This window comes from Aspergillus stella-maris, assembly GCF_047715825.1.
Source record: "Aspergillus stella-maris strain CBS 113639 unplaced genomic scaffold BDV14scaffold_24, whole genome shotgun sequence".
NCBI lineage: Eukaryota > Fungi > Ascomycota > Eurotiomycetes > Eurotiales > Aspergillaceae > Aspergillus > Aspergillus stella-maris.
Window position 1 is genome coordinate 171,153 of NW_027396818.1, and position 24,088 is coordinate 195,240.

A 24,088-nucleotide genomic window follows, 5' to 3' on the forward strand; every position below is an offset into this window, starting at 1 on the left:
CGTGCCTGTGCGTGCTCATCTGTCGTAGCCTTAATGCCTGAGCCATAAGGAGAAATACCAGGACGCGTCTTTCGCGACGCGACGTGTCTCTCTAGCCTGAGGCAGCAAACTCAGCTCCTTCGTGCCAGCGAAAACTGCCCAGCCCTTCCTTGTGCCTGTCTCCAGTCCCAACTTCCGCAACACCTGCGCCCCTCCTCCTGTTGAGCTTCAGGACACCCAATTGAACCCCTTGTTGCTGTCGTGGTCGCTTCAATATGGCTTTAAACCAATACCCAGCCCCCGTTGATTACAACGGGCAACTTGACGCCTTCAAGGATTTCCTCAAGCATTTCAAGAGCTTTGAGTCAAACTCGGCGTCTGCCGCTACGGAAGCTATCGAGGACCTGCACATTGACGAAGATGGCACAAGCGATGAATACGACTTTATGGATGATGCTGATGAGAGTGGAGCGCAGAGTAGAGGAGGGCGCCGCCGGAACAAGGAGCCCAAGCTCAAATACATGCAGATGCTCCAGGATGTTGCTGACCGAGAACGCTCTGATGTTCTGATTGAACTGGATGATCTTGTCACTGTAAGCGCATTTTACCGCATATCCTGCGGGGAAACCGGCTAACCGCGAAAATACCTAGTACGAAAAAACGCTTCCTGAAGAAGTCGACCTCAAGCTTGCCCAGTCCGTCCAGAGAAATACCAAGCGTTACATCGAAATCTTCTCCCAAGCTGTTGATGCTGTTATGCCGAAAGAGACCAAGGAAATCACGTACGTAGGGGAATTGCGGACAAGCGGTGCGATAGCTAAATGCGACTAGGTTCAAAGATGATGTCCTCGATGTAATCATGTCGCAGCGTGAGAAGCGCAACGAAGCCATGACAATGGCTGCAGAGGCTGATATGGACGCCGCGATGGATGCCTCGATGTTCCCACCGGAACTTACCCGTCGATACGCCGTCAACTTCAAGCCTCTCACCCCTTCAGGATCGAGCAGCGAGCGTGAATCCAAAGCGCTTGCAGTACGGAACGTGCGCGGAGAGCACCTTGGTAGCCTTATCACAGTCCGCGGAATCACAACTCGTGTTTCAGACGTCAAGCCGGCCGTTCAGATCAACGCCTACACTTGTGACCGTTGTGGAAACGAGGTTTTCCAGCCAGTGACGACGAAGCAGTTCACCCCGATGACGGAGTGTCCTTCGAAGGACTGCATTGACAACAACACCAAGGGACAGCTCTTCCTCTCCACGCGGGCATCAAAGTTCATTCCCTTCCAAGAAGTCAAGATTCAAGAGATGGCGGATCAGGTTCCTGTCGGTCACATTCCGCGAACCATGACAGTCAACTGTTCCGGCAATCTCACGCGGCAGCTCAACCCTGGTGACTTGGTCGACATCGCCGGTATCTTCCTTCCTACGCCCTACACCGGCTTCAGGGCTATCCGCGCAGGACTTCTCACGGACACATACCTTGAAGCTCAACATATTACCCACCACAAGAAATCCTACAACGACATTGGCATGGACAGCCGGACGCTGCGCAAGATCGAGCAGCACCAGAACTCTGGAAACATGTACGAGTACCTCGCGCGATCAATTGCGCCTGAAATCTACGGCCACCTGGACGTCAAGAAGGCCCTCCTTCTGCTCCTCATTGGTGGTGTCACTAAAGAGATGGGTGACGGCATGCACATTCGTGGTGATATTAATATCTGCCTGATGGGTGACCCTGGTGTTGCCAAATCGCAGCTGCTTAAGTACATTGCCAAGGTCGCTCCTCGTGGTGTTTACACAACAGGTCGTGGTAGCAGTGGTGTCGGTCTTACTGCCGCGGTCATGCGTGACCCCGTCACTGACGAGATGGTCCTGGAAGGTGGAGCTCTCGTGCTTGCCGATAACGGTATCTGCTGTATCGATGAATTCGACAAAATGGAAGACGGAGACCGAACAGCCATTCACGAAGTCATGGAACAACAAACCATCTCCATCTCCAAGGCCGGAATCACTACCACTCTCAACGCCCGTACATCAATCCTTGCGGCTGCTAACCCGCTGTATGGCCGCTACAACCCTAAGATCTCTCCCGTCGAGAACATCAACCTGCCCGCAGCCCTGCTCTCCCGTTTCGACGTGATGTTCCTCATCCTCGATACCCCCTCCCCAGACGCCGACGAAGAGCTCGCTAGCCACGTCACCTACGTCCACATGCACAACAAGCACCCCGAGAACGAAGACGCAGGAATCATGTTCACACCCCACGAAGTCCGCCAGTACATCGCCAAGGCTCGCACATACCGCCCTGTCGTACCCTCAAGAGTATCCGACTACATGGTCGGCGCCTACGTGCAGATGCGCAAGCGCCAGAAGCGCGACGAAGCAAACAAGAAGCAGTTCTCCCACGTCACCCCACGTACACTGCTCGGCGTCGTTCGTATCTCTCAGGCCCTTGCTCGTCTCCGCTTCAGTGAGGAAGTCGTCACCGAGGACGTCGACGAAGCTCTCCGTCTCATCGAAGTCAGCAGAGCTTCCCTGTCCAACGACGGCCAATCACACCTTGACCAAAGCCCAACGTCTAAGATCTACAACCTCATCCGCGGTATGCTCGAGAGCGGTGCTGCTGCTGTTGGCGACGGCGAAGACGGTGAGCTTAGCATGCGCAGAATCCGCGAGCGTGTTCTCGCCAAGGGATTCACTGAGGATCAGCTCACGATGACGATTGACGAGTATGAAAGCTCTTCTGTAAGTCTGCGCCTGTTACACTATTCCATTTCCATTACAGTCATCAACTAACATTTTCTGTGCAGATCTGGCAAGTCATCGCCGGCGGAACGCGCCTTGTCTTCGTTAACAATGGAGATGACATGGATATGTAATGACGTTCGATATTGCTTTGGTTTGGGTATCTGTTGATTCGACCTTAAAGAAGAAAGCATGAGGGTGAGGGGGGGGTGGCCGGTGTTTCGGTGTATGCTAGGTTAATATTGCTGTTCTATTGAGATTTGGGATATCTATAGTTTTATCTATCAGTTGTCTTTCACGCTTATTTGGGTCTATATACCTTGGTAATAGAGTCGATGGATCTGCATCCATTGCGGTTCACTCTTCCTGTACCCTAGTGGATACCTCTATTCTGGTAGGGACCTCGACAGCTATATGCAATAGCAGGAAGGGTACCTATTACTCATGATCTATAGTTGGTAATTTAGATTATTCCTTGAGGTGCTCGCATACAAATCGATGATTGCTCAATCAAACTATATATATTTCCAAAGGAGCGACATTGCAACCAGCGGCCAACAAATCTCACGCAACACTATTGTATTTCGATAAACTGGCCATGTCCCGTTTACACAGACTACCACGATGATCAACTCAAAATTTCATACAAGTCGACCCAGTCCATCTCATATTACCCAAAACCACATATCTCCCGCCATTTTCTCCACACCTACTAACCCCCCCCTTTCCACTCTGTTGAGCAAGAAAGGGACCATCTAAACAGCACACTTATCATAAATCGGAACCTCAGCACACAACTCCTTAGAATATCCATAAGGATTGTCGCAAAGCGTGTTACACTCCGTAGACTCAGGCGTAAAGACCAAGAACTCATAGTCCGGCATCGGCAGGCGGAACTGCTTCGTGATGTCCTTGTTCTTCTTAGAGGCCTTGTAACCCGCGCGGCAGGCACAGTGGAAGCGGGTGCCGGTGTTGATGCAGGACGTGGTGATGTCGCAGCTGTTTTGGCCGGAGATGGGGTTGCAGGTTCCGCATTTGGGTGGAGGTGCGGGTTTGGCGGTTGCGAGGGCTGTGAGGGAGAGGAGGAGGATGGAGGAGAGGGTGGAGGTCTTCATTTTGGTGGGTTGGGTGGTGTTGGCTTGATTTGGAGATTGAATTGGAATGGAGGCTTTCCTTGGTTGCTTGGTTGCTTGCTTGAGGATGGGTGATGAAGATGGGGATGGATATGAGGTGATTTGAGCCTCCTTATATACCCATCCCAGAGCTATTTCTAGAGCCTTTGAGCCCTCGCCTCGCTGGACCAGACCCGGAATAGAGGAATGAGGAGGGACCGGTAGGCGATAGGTAGGCACCGGAGCTATAGCCAAGTTCCCAGTGCTGCAGCCCTAATCACCTAAGACATAGCAAACTCAACATCCAAGCCGACCCAATGAAGCATTTCCCTGCGCTCGATTGACGCATGATAGCAACAAAGGAAGCCGAAGATTCTGAGACATGTTTCTCAAGGCCCGATGTTCTGATGCAATTCTACTGCAGTCTGCGTCTGTAGCCTTCTGCATCGGCAGGGAATTCCTTCCAGCGGCTGAACGGCAAGCCACCTGCGCTGTAACTCAGGACTGAGGGTCTTCAAAGTTCAGACACGAGATCTGTGTGACGAGAGAGAGGCTGGATGTTAAGCTGCGGCTGCCTTATGATCCGGCTATTTTTGGGCATCTTGTCCATGGTTTGGTCGTGATAATGCAGATACAGGAACAAGTTCTGGGAATTGGTAGCGATGTTCATTTCTGGTGTTGTTTCCCCGCATTCAATGCTACCATGCAGTCAGCAAGGAAGGTCTGGTATTCTAGGACGGTTAGCTAATTACATCCAATCAAGGATCAACGTGGAGATGTGGAATGTTAACTGCCTTGCGGGGTGATTGAGTCTAGCCTCATCATGGAGAGGAGAGTCAAAGGGATGTTGGGGAGAAAGAGGAAGAGAGTTTAAGACCTGGCTAATGGCGCAGTCCGGGGAACGAGATCTGCCCATCCAACCGTGGAAGGAGCCTCCGTATCCATGTGGGCCTGTCAGGTTGGTTGGCCTGAGACATTAATCTGTATACATGTTCATCTGGGGTAGTTGCATTGTAGTACTAGAACTCGGCAAAGTCGGATGTACAGAAGAAGGAACCGCTGCGAAGTGCCCGTAGAGAGTACATTAAATCGTGTCAGACTAGTAGCCAGGCTTTGTCCCAAGCACTAACTAAAGAAAGTAGTCTATGACCTAACTCAAAGATGCGGCACCTTCGATCCTTCAGGTTCTCCAATAAGATCGAGGAAAGCCTCGTGAACCTCCTCGGTAAGATCGCTCGCCTGCATGCTCCTTCCCTTTGCCTTGAACGCCCGACGCGAGCACTCCCTCGTAATTGCGCTCCCAGACCACGCGACAAGCAGCAATGACGTGTTTGGCGACATCCTCTTCTCCGACTCCAGCTCCGCCTGGATCTCCTCCTTAGAATGTGCCTCCTTAGAGTTCTCCTTCTCGCCTGAGTCCCAGAGACCGTCGTGGTATGCTGCCCTCCAGCCGAGTAGGGTGCCCAGAGATCCAGTAAGCGTGTCGCCTTGGCCACCGCTGCGCTTCAATCCACCCTGGTGCTCGTTGACAATGCTCGTGTTGCCGTTTGAGATGACATCGTGGGGCCCCTTTTGTATGATTGTCACGCCACCGAGGGCATTTGAGAGCTTTTCGCAGGCCTCGGCCTCCTTGCTCGTCTTAGCCTCCTCGCTATGCTCTGATGAGATTTGAGCTATACTGGGGACATCAATCTTCAGTGCCTGCGCTAGTCGGCTGAACTCATTTACGTTGGGCGTCAGGATGCAATTCTTGTATCCTTTCACTAGCTCGGGGTCTTCTGTGACCAGGAGGAGCCCATCCGCGTCCAAAACGAAGGGTATCGAGCGGGACCGCGCTTCCTTCATGACTTCCTTGACGACCTTTAGTGTTACACCGTCTCGACCAAGGCCAGGTCCGATGACGATCGCGTGAAGCCGGGAGAGCATCGAGATAATGGGACTCGCCAATGATTTCGCATCAATAGAGTCCGGGTCCTTGACCGAGTTGCTGCTCGGGAGGATTGGGTGAACCATCAGGTTCGGAGAGTATGATTTGATGACCTATCTTGGAGTCAATCACTGTCACAAGGTCTATTGGTAGTTGAAGCGACGTACAGTAGCAGCGGAGCTCTCGCAGATAACATGGCTCTGCGAATCATTAGTACCTAGCTTCCCGTACACCAACAATGGAACCATACCATATCACATCCTGACAGACGGTTAGCATTTAGGATTTGAAAGTCAGGATAAGCTAAATACCTAGTCTAGCTGACGCCATCGAGGAGAAATATGGTGCACCTGTGTAGCTGGTGGATACATCTCAGCACCTCTCTCGCAAAGGGGAGCCATGGGCCCTGCGGCAGATATACATACTCAAGAGAGCCTCCTATCACAGCGACTCGGCCCTGTTGTCCTGTCCGCTCAGATCAGTATGCTCATACTCAGGCTTTCAGGTTTTCTGCGAGTGCGGCCTACCCTTGTGGAATTTCTCCAGCATTGGAGGGACAAGCTTGCGGGCCTTGTGGAAGAGTACCTTTGAAGGCACGGTGATATGCTGAACGTTCGCCATTGTCGCAGTAAATTCTAGTGTACAATGCAGGTGCTGCGATGATTGAGATGAAAGTGAAGAGGTAGATACGCGCGAATGTTGCAAGTGTTATTTGAAGGCTGATGATGCGGTGATGTCAGCGCCTGGTGGGGCTGCAGGCAAGATACCAGCATCCTGGATCTATACCGACGACTCCGAGGATTGCCAGGTTGGCATTACGGAAGATTTATCCGTACGGTCCAGAAAGAAGTGGTCCTACGATGGTTCTTCTAAAGACACATTGTGGAGTTTAACTCGAATACACCTGAGCAAGAATAATGGAAACGCCTTACAGGCCATGATGCAGGAACGAAAAAGCAGTAAACAATACTGTCATGATCTATCAATACCCTAAACGCTCACTGATGCTGGGAATAACGACAAGAAGAGAAAATAAAGAAGCAGTGAAGAAGACGAGAGGCACAGTCAAATGCAATCGAGAAAGCCACTTCTGTAATGCACCCCCGGGTATACCATGCTGATGCTCCGTTTCGAGATCAAAAGCTAATCGATAAGATAAGAAATGGGAAGGTTGAGATACGTCATTGAGACAAGGATTTCGAGTTTTTAACGCCTTGAAGCCAGCATGGCCAGCTTCTTCTGGCGCTCCAGCTTTGCCTGCTTGGCTGCAGCTTCTGCGCGGATGTCTTCTTCATCCTCACGTCGGGCCGCGGCGAGGGCTTTCGCTTCTTCTGCCTCCACATCATTAAGGCCTGCCTCCATGTCCGATGATTCCGAGTAATAATCGTCGTAGTCGTCTGCATATTCACCTTCGTCTTCTTCATCTGTGCCGAGATATTCGTCCATTCTGGATCGTTTGTTTGCCTTGAGCTGTCTGCGATCACCGTTGCGGCTGGGAAGATTGGCCGTGCCGTGGTATTCCATCTGAGGAGGCGGCCTTGCAGTGCCCTTGTAAGTTGGCTGTTCCGTATCACGTTTCAGATGCGCCTTTGCGCTTCCAGGTCTGACGGCTGTAGATGTGCTGGAAGAGGCACCCGCCTTTTTTGGCAATTTGGCATCTTTTTCCTTTGCTTGTGCCTCCACAATCCGTTTCCGACGCTCCATTTTGCTCAGCTTTTCCTTTGGCACTGCTTGATGTTTGAACGTTCCCACCTGAGTAGGGGCATTTTGTTGTGCAGCCTTCGCCCTCGCCATGAGTTCTGCAAAAGAGCCTTTCGGCGGAGGCTTGGAAGGAGCAGAAGGAGCGGGAGGCGTTTTCCGGGGGGCAGCTGCGCTGTTGCTCGTAGAAGGTTTGGTGACCCTAGATGTGATGGTTGAGCGCGGATCCAGGGGTGTTCGTGTATTGACCGGTCTTGCCGGTGCAGCTTTGGCCGGTATTTGCGATCCGGGTTTCAGGGTCCGTGGTAACGGCTCATCAGCGTTGCGCTTCACCCCCGCTGGAACTCCATTCTTGCGATCAACAGGGACGGGACGGGCTGCGGGAACTGGTCGGCGGGTTTCAGGTTTCGAATTTGATGAGGATATAGTGGGGGCTGGAGCGGGGGATGAGGTAGGAATGGGATTCGGCTTGCCCGTCTCGATGGACGAGAGAACAGAATCGAGAAACTGGGTCTTTATCAGTGGCAACGTTCGGCAAGGTTAGGCGTAAAATCCTTACACTCATTTTGAGAATGAAGGGGCTGCGCGGAAGAGGAGCGAAAGGGGGAGAGGTCGAGGTATTTAAGCAAACAGGTTCACCGTCGGTGGTTTGTGCAAACAGGCAACTTCATGACTTCGTCAATAGTCACCACCGGCAAACCAGTAGCTTGGCGGATGGAAAGCCTATTGACGCCCGATCGTGGCGAAAAAGAGCTGGCGGATGAATGAAGATATCAACAGGACAGTGACCGGTTGGGCGTTAATTCAGGACATTCACACGAGGCGGCTTGGGCTGGTGGAAGATAAGGGACTCAACCTTGCTGTCTTCTAGAACCGCCCAGTCACGTGAGACACCCGCGCCACAGCACTCGCTTAGTCGGCACGAGCCATAGGCACTAGCCACAACGCACTTTTCCGCTAATTCGGTGATCGTTAGTAACTTTTCGCTTCTTCTCTTTCCAACCTCGACAACTCTTCTCGAACTCGACGTTTCAGTCTCCGCTCAACTCCGCGGTTAAATCGATTGATTCTCTTGTTCATTAAACAAACAACACAGTATGTTGTTCCCTGCGATGGCGCCAGACGTCGAGTTGATAATCAACATTTACTGACCGTACTTGCGCATATAGTTCAAAATGAAGTACCTCGCTGCTTACCTCCTCCTCGCCCTCGCTGGCAACGAGAGCCCCGCCGCCTCCGACATCAAGGAGGTCCTCTCCGCCGTCGGTATCGACGCTGAGGAGGAGCGCCTCGAGAAGCTCATCTCTGAGCTCCAGGGCAAGGACATCAACGAGGTTCGTTTTGACGACTATACTTGAAGAAACAGTGGACGGTGGACTGACAAATTTTTCACAGCTGATCGCTGAGGGTACCACCAAGCTCGCTTCCGTTCCCTCTGGTGGTGGTGCTGCTGCCGCGCCCGCTGCTGCCGCTGGTGGTGCCGCCGCTGAGGAGGCCCCCGCTGCCGCCAAGGAGGAGGAGAAGGAGGAGTCCGACGAGGACATGGGATTCGGTCTCTTCGACTAAGCGTATCGCACCCGTCCGAACAAAAAGAGTTTCAATAGTGGGGGACAGGTATCTGGCTTCTAAATTCAGTATTGGGAAGAATGCCAATGAGAATAGTCGAGCCTGCGTTTCTAAGGCTTGTCTAATGCTGTTACGAATGATGCCTATGTGAGCTTGAAAGAGCTGCTAGCAAATACAGATTATCTGCCTCCAATTGTCTGCATATTGTAAATGTGAACTGTAGATGGAACACTTAAAAACTGTATAATATCAGTATGAACCACCCAATAACGATCCATCGAACCACTGATAAACCAACTGTATCAAGCCCAGTTCCTGATAGGCCAAACGAAATGCTATGACCAAGACTCCAGAGGACAGTCCTGATGTATGGTTCCCAAATAGGCTTAGCGTGGTAGGGCTTGACCCTTCGCTTAGACGAGCCCTTCCGCCCACCTCACCAGAAGCGGTACCGACAGGGAGCCCGCCGAACGTTCAAACAGCGACACGCCATCCGACAACCATCGTCCCTTTCGCTTTTCGAGTTTCATTCGAGAAGCGACCTTGAGAGGAACCTACCGCCAAAATGTCTGACGTCGAATACGTGAGTTTTCCCGATTATAAGGACCACCGTCAGTCTGACTGGACTTGCTAACAAATTTTGCAGAACGCCGAGGAGGCTGCCGGTACGTTATAACTCGAACAAATCCCCTTCCCTGATGCCCTACCTACCTACCGTGAATACGCGCTGCGGAAGATTGAATGGAGAACGGCGAGCCTGGAAAAAATGAGGATTTGATCTGGAGGAGGTTGGAATGCGATGATATGAACAAGGGAAATCAGACTCGCCATCTCGCAGCGCCGCCATAAATTCACCTATCTGCCGATTACACACGAATCCGTTACAACATTTCAGAACAAGCGCACTGACAGTTTCACCAATAGAGATCAAGAAGAGAAGACAGTTCCGCAAGTTTACCTACCGCGGAATCGACCTCGACCAGCTCCTCGACCTCTCCTCCGAACAGCTCCGTGATGTCGTCCACGCCCGTGCCCGCAGACGTTTCAACCGCGGTCTTAAGCGCAAGCCCATGGGCCTGATCAAGAAGCTCCGCAAGGCCAAGCAGGAGGCCAAGCCCAACGAGAAGCCCGACCTCGTTAAGACCCACCTCCGTGACATGATCGTTGTCCCCGAGATGATCGGCTCCGTCGTCGGTATCTACTCCGGTAAGGAGTTCAACCAGGTCGAGATTAAGCCTGAGATGGTTGGCCACTACCTTGGTGAATTCTCTATCTCTTAGTACGTATACCTTTTCCACAACGCAGTTACCGTCCTAGGGTTATATGGAATTGGTTCTAACAACCCCCCAGCAAGCCCGTCAAGCACGGTCGTCCCGGTATTGGTGCCACCCACTCTTCTCGTTTCATTCCCCTCAAGTAGAGAAGAAAAGCTTTGCTTGGGTGTTTCGTGGAGGATTTGTTGGGCGTACAGGAGAACAAAAATCGAAATACGAGAGGATCAGATGGATACCATTTGCGTTTGAAGAAAATCGGGTTCATCTGCTTGTATGTCAAGTGCGGGTCAGCTTTTGCATCTCAATACAATGGTCTTGTCGGCATGAAAATCACGAGTCCTGCACCAGGGTATCCTAGCCTCTTGGGAGCCCTGGATGGCTCTTTCTATGTAATGTAGAAGGGGTCGAATTTAACGAAATATATCTTTTTTCTTCAAAATTGGCCGGACGTACATTCAAATCAACTGATAGGCTTCCTTGATATCTATTCTAGATACCTAAAGACTAAATCTAAGTATCCTCCCCCATAGCAACCCCCCAATACCCATTCACAATCCTCCCCAACTTTCCCCACTCAGCTCTAATATCCTCCCCCATCCTCCTCGGATCCATCCCATTCCTCATAAACTCCCCGTGCACCTCCGCAAAGGCTCTCTTCACCATACCTCTGAACCCAGGAACAGTAGCATACTGATCCTCCTTCGCATGCAACTCCGCCAAAAGCGTCCACGCGAGCAACCCGTAATCCAAACTTATTTGCCCCGACCCCTTGATGAACTCAGGAATGGTTAAGCCCGGATCAACCTGCGAGATATGCACCGTTATCTTTGCTAATGTCCACGCGTGCACTGCGCGGAGCGGGTGCGAGGGATGAGGGTAGACTATGGGGTCCATGCGGGAGAAGCGCAGTGCGGAGTTTAAGAAGGCGTCCTTGTATGAGTCTGATATCTCGGCGGCGATGACCTCGTCGAGGATAGAGACGAAGGGTTGTTGTGTTTTTGGGAGACGTGAGGCTATAAGTAACTTCGTGATGGCATCGAGTTTGGTCTTGTCGGCGCCTGCATTACCTGATTCGAGCAGGGCATATGCGTCTTTAGCTGCGTCACCAGCTGGCTCGGGTGGTTTGTTGATGCTTGAGCATTTAGAGCACTGGCAGGTGAAGAAGTATCTCTCTTTTAACTCTTTCTGGCGGGTGCGTGTGGGATATGTGGTGTCGATGTAGGAGATGGTAATCTGTTCGTCCTTGGCGATTGGTCGGATAGCCTTGATATGAAGCTCATCGCCGTCGAAGCCCGGTACGGCGTTGTAGTCGCAGCTGTGGTTTAGGAGGGCGGCGTAGGGATGTAGGTACAGGCCGATGCGGTCGTAGAGGGCGTTTGTTAGGTTGAAGGAGTTGACGTCGAGCTGGGCCAACTGTGTTAGATGGAGCCTTTCAATACAGAAAGCAAAGGATGCTAGAACCAACCTTCGCACCAAAAGCAGAGAGAACCTCCTCCTCAAAATCCGTCCCTGAATAAGCCTTCACAGCCTTCGAAGTCAGGGCAATGCGTTCAAACTGAGCCTTATCTCCCTCCCGCATCTCCCTAATATGCGTCTCAAGAGACCGGAACACATCCAGTTCCTCAGCTGTATAAGAATTCTTCTTCATCCCACAACGCACCACAACGCGCAGCAGCGCTCTCGCATTGATAGGCAGAACCTTCGGCTGAAGATTCTTGTAAATGGCACACTCGCGCGAATGCGCAAATTTCCAGTCTTTCGCTTGGCATGCCTGTTCTTAAGAGAAAAAGCTTAACAATCTAGTTCGGTGAACCCTGGGTGGAAGGGTTTTACGTGCCTTATCGCAATACTTAACGACCTGACACCCCGTACAAGCCCTCAGAACAATCTGCTCCTCCGGTCCAGCTGCTAGCTGCCGACGACCAAAACATACAGAGCATGTATCTTTTAGCCGCGCGGTGTCTAGCACCGCGACGAAGGGGCTCTGGATATGCAGGATCTCATCGCATGTGGCTAGGTCGGTTGTTGTGAAGAGACCTCTACCTGAGTTGAGAGCCGGGGCGAGGGTTGCTTTGGCTTGTAATGATGGCAAAGATGCTGGGGTAGACATGGTTGTGATAGTTTTGATGTTGCTGGATTCTTGAGACGAGATGGCTCAGAGCATCTTTTGTGCAGGGTCTAGACTGAGGTGTTAGTGCTGTGCTATATGTATGGGCTGAGGAACATACCGGTGGCTTGAAGGGCGGTGTGATCGATCTATAATGTGCTTTAAATATTGAGAAATCTAGACCGAGAAACCGAAATAGACAGAACACTAGGTTTTGCGTTTCATAGAGAAGTAGGTGGTGGTTGTTGAGGGGGTTGAAGGATGCTAAAGAGAAGTTGAAGAGTTGAAGTTTGTAGATTTTGGTTTGGTGAAGGTTGCTCCTCCACTCCAGGCCAGACAAAAGTATTCTCAAGGCTCACTACGTTCACACCACGTAAAAGAAAAAAAAGCGGAAGTTAAGAAAATTCACTTCTAAATTCAACTGAAGGAGATTGGATATATTCACTAAACTACAGATAAAAAACATACATTGCCAATGCTGCCAAAAATCAAATCTTTCATAATATCCAGTTCGAATGTCCTACTCGCGCACATATCCTGTCCTTTCAATCGACAAAAACTGCAACGCAAGTAACTATAGATATACCGCGGGCGCGTGGAAAATCACTTGCCCTTAAGGTAGTTCAAGGTAAATGGGTAGCCTATAAACCGGGCTAGGTAAAGTTGGTCTATCAGAATGGAGAAGGTTCATCCACTACGCCAAACAAGACGGCGTTGCCTGCGTGAAACATAATGGAAAAAAGATCACGATGTAACACCCGACAATTAGAGTATCCAGAAACTTTTGGTCATTTTATAATTTACAGAAGCTTGCCACCGACGAAGTTGGACCAGGTCCGGACTTCGGAGGGAATGCCCTCGGCGCGGGGGAGCTTCTGGTTCATAGCCTGGGCGAAGAGGGTGGCGGTCTGGAAATTCGTTAGCTTGGTTTCAAGTTGTTGGAAGATATTAATGTTGGTCTTACCTTGGTCTCCATGAAGAGAGGGACGCCGAAGTCAACGGCGTTACGGCGCATAACGTAGTCCTCATCGAGGAGGGTCTTGCCGCGGGTCTTGGCAAGGTTGAAGCAGCCACGGATGTCGTACTTCTGGAAGACCTCACGAAGGGCACGCTTGTCCTTCTTGGGGAACTCAATCACCTGGACGGAGACGTTGTCCTTGGTGGCAGATTCGATGTGGCCCTTGACGTCAGGGCTGGCAGCGAAGAACTTGAAGCCGAGCGGCTGGAGGTATTCGACAATCTGGGCCAGAGCAGGGTTGGTGATATCACCGCCCAGCAGGATACCCTCACCAGGCTCGGGCACACGGAAGTTCATGGTCGACTGGAGAGAGGCCCAGTAGGCCTCAACAACGTCCTTACCGAAGCAAGCAATCTCACCGGTACTGGCCATCTCGACGCCGAGGAAGGGGTCGGCACCAGCAAGACGGGTCCAGGAGAACTGGGGAACCTTGGTAGCGAGGTAGTCACGCTTGACCTTCATCAGGTCGACGGGCTCAGGGACGTCACGGCCCACGAGGGCCTTGGTGGCGACGTCAATGAAGTTGGTGCCGAGAACCTTGCTGACGAAGGGGAAAGAGCGGGAGGCACGGAGGTTGCACTCAATGACCTTGAGCTGAGGAGCAGCGCCCTCCTGGTCGGCCTTGATGATCTGCATGTTGAAGGGACCGGTGATGTTCCAGGCCTTGGCGACCTTCTCAGCAATCTCCTTGACACGGCCCATGATTTCCTCCTCAAGGGAAGCGGGAGGGAGGACAAGGGTGGCGTCACCGGAGTGAACACCAGCGGGCTCAACGTGCTCACTGATGGCGTGCAGCAGGAGCTTACCGTTGGAGGCAACAGCGTCGACATCAATCTCCTGAGCACCCTCGATGAACTTGGTGATGACAACGGGGTGGTCGGGGGAGACGGCGCTAGCGCTCAGGAGCTTCTCCTTGAGCTCATCCTGGCTGTGGATGACGCTCATGGCAGCACCAGAGAGGACGTAACTGGGACGGACAAGAACGGGGTAGCCAACGGTCTCAGCAAAGCGCTCAGCCTCAGTAACGGAGGTAAGCTCCTTCCAGGCAGGCTGGTCAACACCGATGCTGTCCAGGATCTGAGAGAACTTGTGACGGTCCTCGGCGTTGTCAATGTCCTTGGGGTCAGTACCGAGAACGTGAGCACCACCAGTCTCCTGCAGGCGAAGAGCAATGTTCTGAGGAAGCTGTCCACCGACAGAGACGACAACACCGCTAGCGGCTTCGAGCTCGTAGATATCCATGACACGCTCGTAACTGAGCTCCTCGAAGTAGAGCTTGTCGGCAGTATCGAAGTCAGTGGAGTAAGTCTCGGGGTTGTAGTTGATCATAACGGTCTTCTTGCCCATCTGCCTCAGGGAAAGGGTGGCGTTGACAGCACACCAGTCGAACTCGACAGAGCTACCAATACGGTAGACACCGCTTCCGAGGATGATGGTGCCGTGGTCATCGAAGGTAACGTCGTGGGAGGTGGCGTTATAGGTAGTGTAGAGGTAGTTGGTGTCAGCAGGGAACTCGGCAGCCAGGGTATCAATCTTCTTGACCCAGGGGCGAATGCCGAATCCCTTACGGCGGGCGCGAACGTCGTCCTCAGAGGCACCAACAAGCTGAGCAATCTGCTTGTCAGAGAATCCGAGCTTCTTGGACTTGAGCATCGTCTCCTTGTTGATACCGAAGAGGCTACCGATCTCCTTGAGCTCGTTCTGCTGGTCAACAATGTTCTGGAGCTTGTAAAGGAACCACTTGTCGATCTTGGTCAGTTCGTGGACCTTTTCGACGGAGTAGTTCTCGTGAAGCATAGCCTGACCGACAGCCAACCAGCGGCGGTCGGTGGGGTTCTTGAGGACCTCGTCGAGGTTCTCGAACTTGTCGCCCTGGAATCCGACAAAGCGGGGGTCGACCTGACGGATAGCCTTCTGGAAAGATTCCTCGAAGGTACGACCGATGGCCATGACTTCACCAACAGACTTCATAGCACTGCCAATGTCGCGGTTGACGTGCTGGAACTTGCTCAGATCCCAACGGGGGATCTTGGTGACGATGTAGTCCAAACTGGGCTCGAAGTTGGCGGTGGTGGTCTTGGTAACGGCATTGGGGAGCTCAGGAAGAGTGTGGCCAAGACCAATCTTCGCAGCGGTGTAGGCAAGAGGGTATCCAGTGGCCTTGGAGGCAAGAGCAGAGGAACGAGACAGACGAGCGTTGACCTCAATGACACGATAGTCAAGACCATCAGGCTGCAGGGCATACTGGACGTTACATTCACCAACGACACCAAGGTGACGGACAATCTTGATGGCGGCGGTACGGAGCATATGGTACTCCTCGTCAGAAAGAGTCTGACTAGGGGCAACAACAATACTGTCACCAGTGTGGATACCAAGGGGATCGAAGTTCTCCATGTTGCAAACAGTAATGCAGTTGTTGGACGCATCGCGGACGACTTCGTACTCAACCTCCTTCCAGCCACGGAGAGACTTCTCAACGAGAATCTGGGGAGAGAGAGTCAGGGAGCGAGAAGCCAAGTTCTTGAGCTCCTCGGGGTTGTTGGCGAAACCGGAACCAAGACCACCCAGGGCGTAGGCGGAACGAACGATGATAGGGTAGCCAACTTCCTCAGCAGCCTTCAGGGCCTCATCAACAGTACCGACGGCGATGGACTCAGCAATGGGGATGTTGATCTCGTTAAGAGCCTTGGCGAAGAGATCACGGTCCTCACTGGTCTCCAGGGTCTTAATGCTGGTCCCGAGAACGCGGACACCGTAGCGCTCAAAGGTACCCATGCGATTCATTTGAACACCAAGGTTCAGGGCGGTCTGACCACCGAAGGAAAGGAAGATACCATCTGGGCGCTCCCTCTCAATGACGTATGTAACGTATTCGGGAGTAACGGGGAGGTAGTAAACCTCGTCGGCGAGCTTGTGGTCGGTCTGAATTGTAGCAATGTTGGGGTTGATCAGCACCGACTGGACGCCGGCTTCCTTGAGAGCCTTGAGGGCCTGAGAACCTAAAAATCAAGCCATTCGCATTAGCAAGCACGCTCATAAGCATTATCACTTCGTTTCAGCTGGCATTCCGCTGCTGAAAGTCTTGAGCACAAGCATTTTCGGCTCTGCGATCTGGAAAATGAGGGACCGCGCAAGGAATGAACCTACCAGAGTAGTCGAACTCTCCGGCCTGTCCAATGCTCAGACCACCACTGCCAATAACCAACACCTTCTTGACGTCGACCAGGTTAGCACCAGGTCGGACAATTCCGCTGGAAAATAAGCTGTCGCCGGTGGACGACTCTGAAGCTAGGCGGCGGAGAGCGCTGGAGAAAGAGCGCAGCTGCTGGGGGCGCCATGGCGAAGGGGCCTTCTGCTGCAATCGGATGGCCGACGCTGTGGAACGAGCAGTGTTGGTCTGGGAAGTGAACGAGCGCAGAGCCAGCGCAGATCGGCGGGAATCAGCGAGGCATCGTTGACGCAAGAGGGCGGACGAAGCCTGCCCGCACCGAGCGGCGAGAACCATTGCGCGGCGCACTACTTGAGTAGTAGGCGAAAGAAGAGTAAGAGGATGGTAAACAGTCCAATTGGACTGAAACTACGCTCTACTCGTTTGTACCGTTCGGCGTAGATTCGGAGACGGAGGTATGGACGTTCGCACCACTATAGCTCCGTAAGCTTTGCGTCCTTCTCGCTCGAGCTAGACAAGGGAATCCCTACCGCGTCCCGCCTTCTGCCGCACGCCCAAGACTAAGAGAGGGGGTCGGGGATAAGGTGAATTGGAGAATTGGCTTGAGGTGGTTGAGTCAAGGAGGAGGAAGACGGTGAGCGGAGAGCGGAGGGACACAAAAAAATTTATGGGTAAAGACGGAGGATGAGTCAACGGGAACCGGAGGAGAGAGCAGAGAGAAACTGGAATAGCGCCAAAGGTCCACGAAGATTGTTCCCCCAGCAAAAAAGAGACCTTGAATCCAAGGCCGATAAGAACTCCGGTGTGTGGAGAGCCAGAAAAAAAGATTCCCTAAGTCGGACCCAGCTCTGTCCGCCATGAAAAGCCCTCACCCTCACCGCCTGCCGCCCGCTCCAATCAGCCTGTGCTCACGTGGTTTGCCGGGCCGGTCCTGTCATTAGGTAAGACATTTCCTGCTCTTCTATTTGCTGGGCCAGACATCCTGAATATCTTCCTATTCAAGTATAGCGCCCTCTTATCGGCAGAAGAGCAGATCGTTACTTGAATTTATTCCCAATGACTGCAAATTGCTTCGAAGGCTGGTCAATTGACCCAGAGACAGGCATACGGGTTCTATAAATTTGAGAGGTTATCCATGGTAGTGCTTGCCCAGTTCCACGGACGGACGCTGTTTGTAGAGCCAAGCTGGCGAAACATCGGAGTGTAGTATACTTCAGACAGTCACGTGCGCTGACATAGAAGGAAGGCACTCGGGCAGTCCAGTTCAGAACACCACCTGCACTACTCCGTATCCACGATCCCAATTCATTATTCTTCTTGTCATTCAGCACCCGGTAGATGATGCCGTGAAAAAAGCTAGTCAACGTCTCACAAGACAAATTCAAGACGCCTCATGGGACACAGAATGAGAACTTTGTGCTCCAAAACCTTCCTGGCAGACTCGGGTCCCTCCCCCTGTTTACCGCTGTAAAGGGGATGCCAGGCCCATCGCTTTCACCAGCACTTGATCTCACAGGGATTCGTCAAACTAGAGAGCAGTATGATGCGGCCTACCGAGCGAGAAGTGTGAAAATCAATCTAATACGCGTTGCTAATATAACACAGAGCTACACTAAATAACCTAGCAATACTGTTCCAACCACTCCATCATCTCTCCAACTGTCGGACACTCCAAGAAAAGGGAACTCTTGACCTCCAAACCGAGCTCTGCACGGAATTTCTCTGAAAGCACAAGTGACATGAGCGAATCCACTCCCAATTGCACGAAAGTTGCATCGGCTGTCAGGTCCTTCACACCCTGACCTGTTTCATTGGCAATCAATTGCAAGCATTGACCTACTACACCAGAGATCTCCGGCTCAGCAGCTGTGCCATTTGGCCCCTCCTCATCTGCTTTGGCAGGCTTCTCATCTGCGGGTGTCTTGACGCCGTTTGTTGCTGGCACTGACTGCTTCTCTGCTTGAGGTGGACTAGAAGCCTGATTTGTGCTTTGTGCTTGGCCATTTATAAGCGATACTGTTGCTGGTTTAGCTGCTGGTGGAGCTGCCGGGGTAGTCTTGACAGCTGGTGTCGCAGCAGGAGTACGAGCGCGGCTAGCGGCGGGGGCAGAAGTAGACATTGATTGTTTTGACGCTGCTGCGGCAGAGAAGAATCGATCCATAAGCAAACGCGGCACCTGGCGGAACATCAATTGACCAACCATGCCGATAATTTGGTTGTCTTGAAGGATATACAAGTCACCAGCATACATATGGTCCTCGGGTAACGGGAACATGCGGACATAGCTCTGATACTGAGCACCGGGCTCCAATTTCTTGGTCAAACGGAAGCTCTCATAGCCGGGTGTGACATAGAAGAAATCCCGCGTATTGGACGCGGCACTGCCGTTCATGACGAGACCAGCGAGATGGGAGACGCTATCAATCCAATGTGGCGGCGTGTGCCAGACGCCATGGCGCTCTGGGATGAGCGTTATATCTGCACAAGCTTCATAATCATTGATGATCACACGTTCCATGCCTCGGTACCGGTCCGCGTAGTCGACCACATTCTTGAATAAGGCATATGCTAACGACTTTGACAACGTACTTGCTTTTCTTTCTGTTGCCATGCGCTCGAGTGCCTCGATTCGACCGAGTACCAAGTGCGTCATGCGGTCCCATTCAGTGTTCCATTTCTCGACGTCGCTCTCGAACCGAACAGAGCCCGAAGCATAAGATTCGGAAGCTCTTTCACCAGTTGCTGGATCCACATTAAACCATGCAAGGGACATTCGCTGCGTGGATAAATCTAGGTGGGCGTCGAGGTATAGAGGCTGAGTGACGTTCTTGGCAGGATTGGCCACTGTAGCGTGCAAGACCTCCAGCTCACCGACATTGAGATATACATCTTTCCCGGGGACAAGTTCTTTATACAGGTACTCTCCGACTGTCAGAGCCTGGTCGGTCCAAATTGACTGAAACCAATCGTTAGCTGACACAATTGATTCAACAGAAACAGACGTCTTGACTTACCGATGTTGCTACGCCGCAATTATTCATTTGATGCCCATGAACAGCTTCGAGGAAATCAGGATGTTGTAAGTCAGAGACAATCTTGAGGGTTGCCGTGCCGTCTCCTATAGTCTCTTCCCTGACTTGATGGATCAAAGATGTCCGGAGTTTTGATACCGGTGCTTGAGCAACGGGCGGTCCATTCGTTCCAGTATACTTCAGATGAGCCTTGTCCAACGTCCAAGTTCCGATATATTGAATCCAATAGTCGACATCGTTCCAGGCGTACTTGGGTAAAGTGAGCAGAGTGTATGCCTGCTCATTAGTACGGAAATACTCGGCCCAGCAAGGAGTGACACCGGCTAGATGCAGAGTAACAAGGTTCTTTGCCATTGTGGCATAGTTATCCTCGTTACGCCGACAGGACGAGGCCACGCGCGCCTTTGGTATAAGACTACGCACAAAGCCAGCGCATATCGGGTGCGGCCCGATATCGACCCATACTGTTCGGTCGTTCACCATTCCAAGATCCTGAGCTGCCTCCAACGCGCCAGCGAAGTCGACGGGCTCCCGAGTGGCTCTCGTCAAATAGCTAGCGTTGACCGTCTTCCCATCGAAGACTGTGCTTCTTAATAAGGGCGATAGGATGGGTATACTAGGTGCTTGGAAGTGAACAGTTTCAGCCACCCGGGCTAGACTGTCAAGGATCGGTTCCACCTGTTCGGTGTGGAATGCATATGGGACATCCACCGGTACGCACTTGATGCTTTTGGATTCGAGCTTTTGTCGAGCAGCTTCAATATCGGACTTTGTTCCGCCAATCACTGTATCAGTGAGCGTATTCTGGCAGGATATCTCATACCTTGCGTTGCCCAACAGCTCCTTGATATTCGATGCTGAGGCACGCACTGAGAGCATGACATGACTGCCAGAAGTACAGAACTTCTCAATCAGCTGAGCACGCCGCCCGGCGAGGAATATAGCGTCCGCGACGGATAGAACGCCAGCCACGACAAGCGCGGGATATTCGCCCAGGCTATGTCCGATAACGGCACTTGGTTGTAGACCGAGCAAAAGAGTCCAAAGTCGGGCCAGAGCAATCTCGATCACGACAATAGTGAGTTGTGTCACAACTGCTGACGGGCTTTCTCCAACACTACAGTCAATGACTGGGAGGATCGAATGGAACCCCAGTCGTTGAACAACGTGGTCGAGTTGTAGCACTTCTTCTCGGAAGTAGGGGAATGTATCAAAAAGCTCACGAGCAATGCCCTGATAGTACGCCCCCTGTCCGGTAAAGGCGAAAACAACGGGTGGAACGTCTCCTGGTACTGGTCGAACCTCAGCGAGTCCTTCTTTCGTGGAAGCGTTGCGCAGCGACTCTTGCAGCGCAGTGATACTCGAGACGGCAAATCCGACTCGCAAACTGTAATGCATGCGACGCGCGCAGGTTGTGTATGACAGATTGGCCAAGTCAGTGTCTGGGTTTTGCTCTAGGAAGAGCGCCAGATTTGCGATATTGGCTTGGAGAGACTTCTTGGCCTTGCCTGAGATTACAACTGTATGAGTCGATCGCTCTTCCCGGACAATGTCCTTCTTCCGTTCGGGACCATCTTCCAACAATACGGTGGTATTGCCACCATGGGCACCAAATGAGTTGACCATTGCTATCCGTTTCTTGCCTGGCGGGCGTGGCCAGGTGGTGTTTGTCTGAGTCAGTCGGACACGGCGCTGCTCAAGATCTTTGGGAATTGTCGGATTCATTACTGTATGGATACCGATGTGGGCAGGGATCAAGTTCTTTTGGTACATTAGCAGCACTTTCAGGAACGACGCAATACCTGCTGCGGCCTCCCCGTGCCCGATATTACTCTTCACTGCCCCCAACTGCAACAACTGGTCAGGGCGTCGAGCTGGTGATCGGGGCGCAAAAACATCCAGCACAGACTCGGATTCAACTGCGTCACCGGCCTGGGTCCCTGTCCCGTGAAGCTCGATGAAGCTCACATCCAATGGATTGACAGCAGCCAGGTCGATCACCTGTCGATAATTGTCTTTCTGATTACCAGCGTGAGGATGGGTGATTGAGATGGCCTCGGCTGAGTGGTTCGTGGCAGCTGACAATATCACAGCGATAATATTGTCATTATCTGCTTCTGCATCCTCTAACCGTTTGATGACCACAGAACCAATACCATCGGCACGGCAGTAACCATCGGCAGTCTCGTCCCAAACCTTGCATTGCCCTGTCTTAGATAAGAAGTGGCCACAACCAAGACCGGCATAATTGTCTGGATCGGTGATAATGTTCAAACCACCGGCGAGGGCAGTGTCCGCTTCACCTGCCCACAGAGCTGAACAAGCAACCTGAACAGCAGCAAGGCCGCTGGAACAGGCTGTATCCACACTAAAGGAGGGCCCAGGGAACTTGAAATAATAGTTTATGCGTCCATTGCCGAAGGCACGCACACCACCTGTCACTGCGTATGTCCCGATATTTTGAGAGGCGTTCAGTTCTCGCCAGTCATCACTCGCTTGCCCATAGTAGGCGCCAATGCGTTTCGGGTCAGACGAGGCGGTGCGTCCTGGAACAAGGCCAGCCATCTCTAGCGCCTCATATGCTGTGACCAGTGCAAGACGCTGCATGGGATCTGTTTGCTCCGCCTATGTCTATGAGTATTGAGGTCTGATAACGAGAGTGGAAAACATACTTCTTTCGGCGACATATTGAAAAACCCAGCATCAAACAAGCCCGGTTTGTCGACAAAGTTACCATAAGGGGTCGTCGCTGCGTTACCAGTCTTTCCACTAGGATCGTAATGAGTTGACAAGTCGAAGCGGTCCGCTGGTACTGTCGTGTGAACATCTCGACCCTGCTCCAGGATCTCCCAGAAAAGCTCAGTGTCGTTGCCACCACCCGGCATACGACAAGCCATTCCAACAACAGCAAGCTTTGATTGGGCAAACGAACGAGGTTGATGGGTGCCATAATCTTTCAGTGCCCATGGAATCAAGTCGATTAATTTTATCTCCAAGTCTGGGAGCTCATTCTTTATAGCCGCCAATATGCTCTTGAAAACGATTGATGTGCGGAACGTTTCGATCCGGCAATGACTGGGATTAAGACTGGCAATGCGCTGGATGATGCCGTCGGTGATGTTGTCAAGATAGATCGTACCAGTGAGCAACTCTGTACCTATTGCCTGAAATAGCTCGCCAGCTGTCCCGGCGGGGAAAGGCAGGCCGGTGTTGGACGAGTGCAAAGAAAGGCGCACGGGCCGGGAAACTGGGATGAGAGACTCGGCGCTGTTTATGACTGCGTTGATTGAATCCTCGTTATACAAATGCGGCGCATGGCATAGGCCGTCGTATACCGGAAGGGCGAACGACTTGGAATACCGCAAGAGGTGTGAAGCCCCGAAGCAAGCCTTGATGCGCGATGGTGGACCGCTTACGCTAACTGATGTTTTATCAGCGGCGCTGATAAAGACCTTAAGCAGTTCTGGCGTGCCGGATTCTGAGTTGTATTGTGTCAGTTCGTCTTGAACGGCGGTTTTCGTCTCTCCAGTGACCACATGAGCCCAGCTCAATACAGTACCGTCCGCCTGGGGCGCCTCAAATTTCTGAGACATCCCACTGACATATACTCCAAGTCGAAAAGACACGCGAACACATTCTGTACCATTTTGAACGACTTCTGCCAAGTTGGTAGACAGGGCCACACCAGCAGCCGCCAATAAACCAATACTTAGACCGGCAAGGGTAGTGTTGTGTTCCCACAAATCCCAATCGAGCCCCTCGGCCTCATAATTTCTAAACCACAATCATCAGTCTCTACCTTTGAGATCAATCAAATGAAGGAGCGGTACCCTATGAACATTCCCAGTTCCAGCACAGTCAAAAGGGCACTCTCCATAGCAGCCCCCAGCGGGCCCTGGCGGTAATCACCAAGCTCGGTGAGAGGTAACAGCGAGTGGAAGTGTGGCACAAGATCTCTCAACGACTGTGGAAGTGCCGCGACTTCTTTCTTGATGACCAGAGTTGACTCGTCGAGAAAGGCAGCCAACTGCCGAAATCGGCGGTCTTTGCTGAGCCGGATCATGCATCTGAAGAGCGTCTTTAGATCATCATTGGGAAACTCGTTTCCGAAGAAGAGTAGTTTCTCGCTATGCTTGTTGTCCTTCATTCTCTCTAGTTGTCGAGCTCAAACGCTCATCGAGTTGAGGCTGGAAGCGAAGAACCGGCGGCAGAATCGCATCACTACAGAGCGACATCGCCAGATACATCCGGGCTTTTGATACTTTTGTTTATCGAGGTCAAAAGGCCCGCACTCGCGGGAATTTTCGCAAATTCTGATGAGCTTATTACTCGTGATGAGACGCCGACGCTGTGTAAAACGCCATACGGGGACTTTTAGCAACGAAACGAACGACTGGTCGGGCCTTCACCACGAGCTGACCTGGATTCTGGCGGGCTCGGCACTTAATCTCCCT

General features: G+C 52.1%; 9 protein-coding genes across 9 annotated transcripts; 3 read left to right on the forward strand and 6 right to left on the reverse strand.

Annotated features, from left to right (window-relative positions):
• Nucleotides 1-111: 111 nt before the first annotated feature.
• BDV14DRAFT_53513 (DNA replication licensing factor MCM7) lies at nt 112-3,173 on the forward strand. The gene is made up of 4 exons (XM_073776981.1): nt 112-572; nt 631-761; nt 811-2,728; nt 2,794-3,173. Exons 1-4 carry the CDS (start codon nt 255-257, stop codon nt 2,860-2,862), a joined length of 2,436 nt encoding a protein of 811 aa, XP_073628590.1. The 5' UTR covers nt 112-254; the 3' UTR covers nt 2,863-3,173.
• Nucleotides 3,174-3,483: 310 nt separating this feature from the next.
• Nucleotides 3,484-3,843, reverse strand: BDV14DRAFT_199724 (putative adhesin; the record flags this gene model as incomplete). The annotated part of the gene is made up of 1 exon (XM_073773344.1): nt 3,484-3,843. One exon carries the CDS (start codon nt 3,841-3,843, stop codon nt 3,484-3,486), a length of 360 nt encoding a protein of 119 aa, XP_073628591.1.
• A 959-nt stretch (nt 3,844-4,802) lies between these two features.
• On the reverse strand, nt 4,803-6,478 carry BDV14DRAFT_172405 (ATP-dependent (S)-NAD(P)H-hydrate dehydratase). Its single transcript, XM_073768582.1, has 6 exons — nt 6,295-6,478; nt 6,193-6,232; nt 6,079-6,125; nt 6,018-6,028; nt 5,935-5,967; nt 4,803-5,880 (listed from the first exon to the last, which is right to left on the reverse strand). The coding sequence occupies exons 1-6, from the start codon at nt 6,386-6,388 to the stop codon at nt 4,996-4,998; spliced, it is 1,110 nt and encodes a 369-aa protein (XP_073628592.1). The 5' UTR covers nt 6,389-6,478; the 3' UTR covers nt 4,803-4,995.
• A 24-nt stretch (nt 6,479-6,502) lies between these two features.
• BDV14DRAFT_172406 (uncharacterized protein) lies at nt 6,503-8,361 on the reverse strand. The gene is made up of 2 exons (XM_073768583.1): nt 8,025-8,361; nt 6,503-7,972 (listed from the first exon to the last, which is right to left on the reverse strand). Exons 1-2 carry the CDS (start codon nt 8,028-8,030, stop codon nt 6,974-6,976), a joined length of 1,005 nt encoding a protein of 334 aa, XP_073628593.1. The 5' UTR covers nt 8,031-8,361; the 3' UTR covers nt 6,503-6,973.
• Nucleotides 8,362-8,459: 98 nt separating this feature from the next.
• Nucleotides 8,460-9,491, forward strand: aspf8 (ribosomal protein P2). Its single transcript, XM_073768584.1, has 3 exons — nt 8,460-8,560; nt 8,635-8,799; nt 8,861-9,491. The coding sequence occupies exons 2-3, from the start codon at nt 8,641-8,643 to the stop codon at nt 9,029-9,031; spliced, it is 330 nt and encodes a 109-aa protein (XP_073628594.1). The 5' UTR covers nt 8,460-8,560; nt 8,635-8,640; the 3' UTR covers nt 9,032-9,491.
• A 4-nt stretch (nt 9,492-9,495) lies between these two features.
• On the forward strand, nt 9,496-10,744 carry BDV14DRAFT_172410 (40S ribosomal protein uS19). Its single transcript, XM_073768585.1, has 4 exons — nt 9,496-9,614; nt 9,678-9,696; nt 9,956-10,310; nt 10,382-10,744. The coding sequence occupies exons 1-4, from the start codon at nt 9,597-9,599 to the stop codon at nt 10,449-10,451; spliced, it is 462 nt and encodes a 153-aa protein (XP_073628595.1). The 5' UTR covers nt 9,496-9,596; the 3' UTR covers nt 10,452-10,744.
• A 71-nt stretch (nt 10,745-10,815) lies between these two features.
• BDV14DRAFT_189463 (S-adenosylmethionine-dependent methyltransferase) lies at nt 10,816-12,415 on the reverse strand (the record flags this gene model as incomplete). Its single annotated transcript, XM_073771201.1, has 4 exons — nt 10,816-11,709; nt 11,771-12,076; nt 12,119-12,267; nt 12,349-12,415. The coding sequence occupies 4 exons, from the start codon at nt 12,413-12,415 to the stop codon at nt 10,816-10,818; spliced, it is 1,416 nt and encodes a 471-aa protein (XP_073628596.1).
• Nucleotides 12,416-12,739: 324 nt separating this feature from the next.
• BDV14DRAFT_172417 (carbamoyl-phosphate synthase (glutamine-hydrolyzing) CPA2) lies at nt 12,740-17,406 on the reverse strand. Its single transcript, XM_073768586.1, has 4 exons — nt 17,133-17,406; nt 16,581-17,075; nt 13,377-16,432; nt 12,740-13,320 (listed from the first exon to the last, which is right to left on the reverse strand). The coding sequence occupies exons 2-4, from the start codon at nt 16,936-16,938 to the stop codon at nt 13,213-13,215; spliced, it is 3,522 nt and encodes a 1,173-aa protein (XP_073628597.1). The 5' UTR covers nt 16,939-17,075; nt 17,133-17,406; the 3' UTR covers nt 12,740-13,212.
• A 739-nt stretch (nt 17,407-18,145) lies between these two features.
• nscA (non-reducing polyketide synthase nscA) lies at nt 18,146-23,781 on the reverse strand (the record flags this gene model as incomplete). The annotated part of the gene is made up of 4 exons (XM_073775446.1): nt 18,146-19,558; nt 19,617-22,259; nt 22,307-23,408; nt 23,465-23,781. 4 exons carry the CDS (start codon nt 23,779-23,781, stop codon nt 18,224-18,226), a joined length of 5,397 nt encoding a protein of 1,798 aa, XP_073628598.1. The 3' UTR covers nt 18,146-18,223.
• Between the last annotated feature and the right edge of the window lie 307 nt (nt 23,782-24,088).

What these genes read in the sequence shown, in the direction of transcription:
- BDV14DRAFT_53513 (XM_073776981.1), top strand. Translation starts at nt 255, where the DNA reads ATGGCTTTAAACCAATACCCAGCCCCCGTTGATTACAACGGGCAACTT. An exon ending in AACTGGATGATCTTGTCACT is followed by an intron (nt 573 to 630) that starts GTAAGCGCATTT and finishes GAAAATACCTAG; the next exon opens with TACGAAAAAACGCTTCCTGA. An exon ending in AAAGAGACCAAGGAAATCAC is followed by an intron (nt 762 to 810) that starts GTACGTAGGGGA and finishes AAATGCGACTAG; the next exon opens with GTTCAAAGATGATGTCCTCG.
- BDV14DRAFT_172405 (XM_073768582.1), bottom strand. Translation starts at nt 6,388, where the DNA reads ATGGCGAACGTTCAGCATATCACCGTGCCTTCAAAGGTACTCTTCCAC. An exon ending in GTGATAGGAGGCTCTCTTGA is followed by an intron (nt 6,126 to 6,192) that starts GTATGTATATCT and finishes TGTATCCACCAG; the next exon opens with CTACACAGGTGCACCATATT. An exon ending in GCGAGAGCTCCGCTGCTACT is followed by an intron (nt 5,881 to 5,934) that starts GTACGTCGCTTC and finishes ACTCCAAGATAG; the next exon opens with GTCATCAAATCATACTCTCC.
- aspf8 (XM_073768584.1), top strand. Translation starts at nt 8,641, where the DNA reads ATGAAGTACCTCGCTGCTTACCTCCTCCTCGCCCTCGCTGGCAACGAG. An exon ending in AGGGCAAGGACATCAACGAG is followed by an intron (nt 8,800 to 8,860) that starts GTTCGTTTTGAC and finishes AATTTTTCACAG; the next exon opens with CTGATCGCTGAGGGTACCAC.
- BDV14DRAFT_172410 (XM_073768585.1), top strand. An exon ending in GGTGAATTCTCTATCTCTTA is followed by an intron (nt 10,311 to 10,381) that starts GTACGTATACCT and finishes ACAACCCCCCAG; the next exon opens with CAAGCCCGTCAAGCACGGTC.
- BDV14DRAFT_172417 (XM_073768586.1), bottom strand. Translation starts at nt 16,938, where the DNA reads ATGGTTCTCGCCGCTCGGTGCGGGCAGGCTTCGTCCGCCCTCTTGCGT. An exon ending in CGGAGAGTTCGACTACTCTG is followed by an intron (nt 16,433 to 16,580) that starts GTAGGTTCATTC and finishes CTTGATTTTTAG; the next exon opens with GTTCTCAGGCCCTCAAGGCT. An exon ending in CTCTCTTCATGGAGACCAAG is followed by an intron (nt 13,321 to 13,376) that starts GTAAGACCAACA and finishes ACGAATTTCCAG; the next exon opens with ACCGCCACCCTCTTCGCCCA.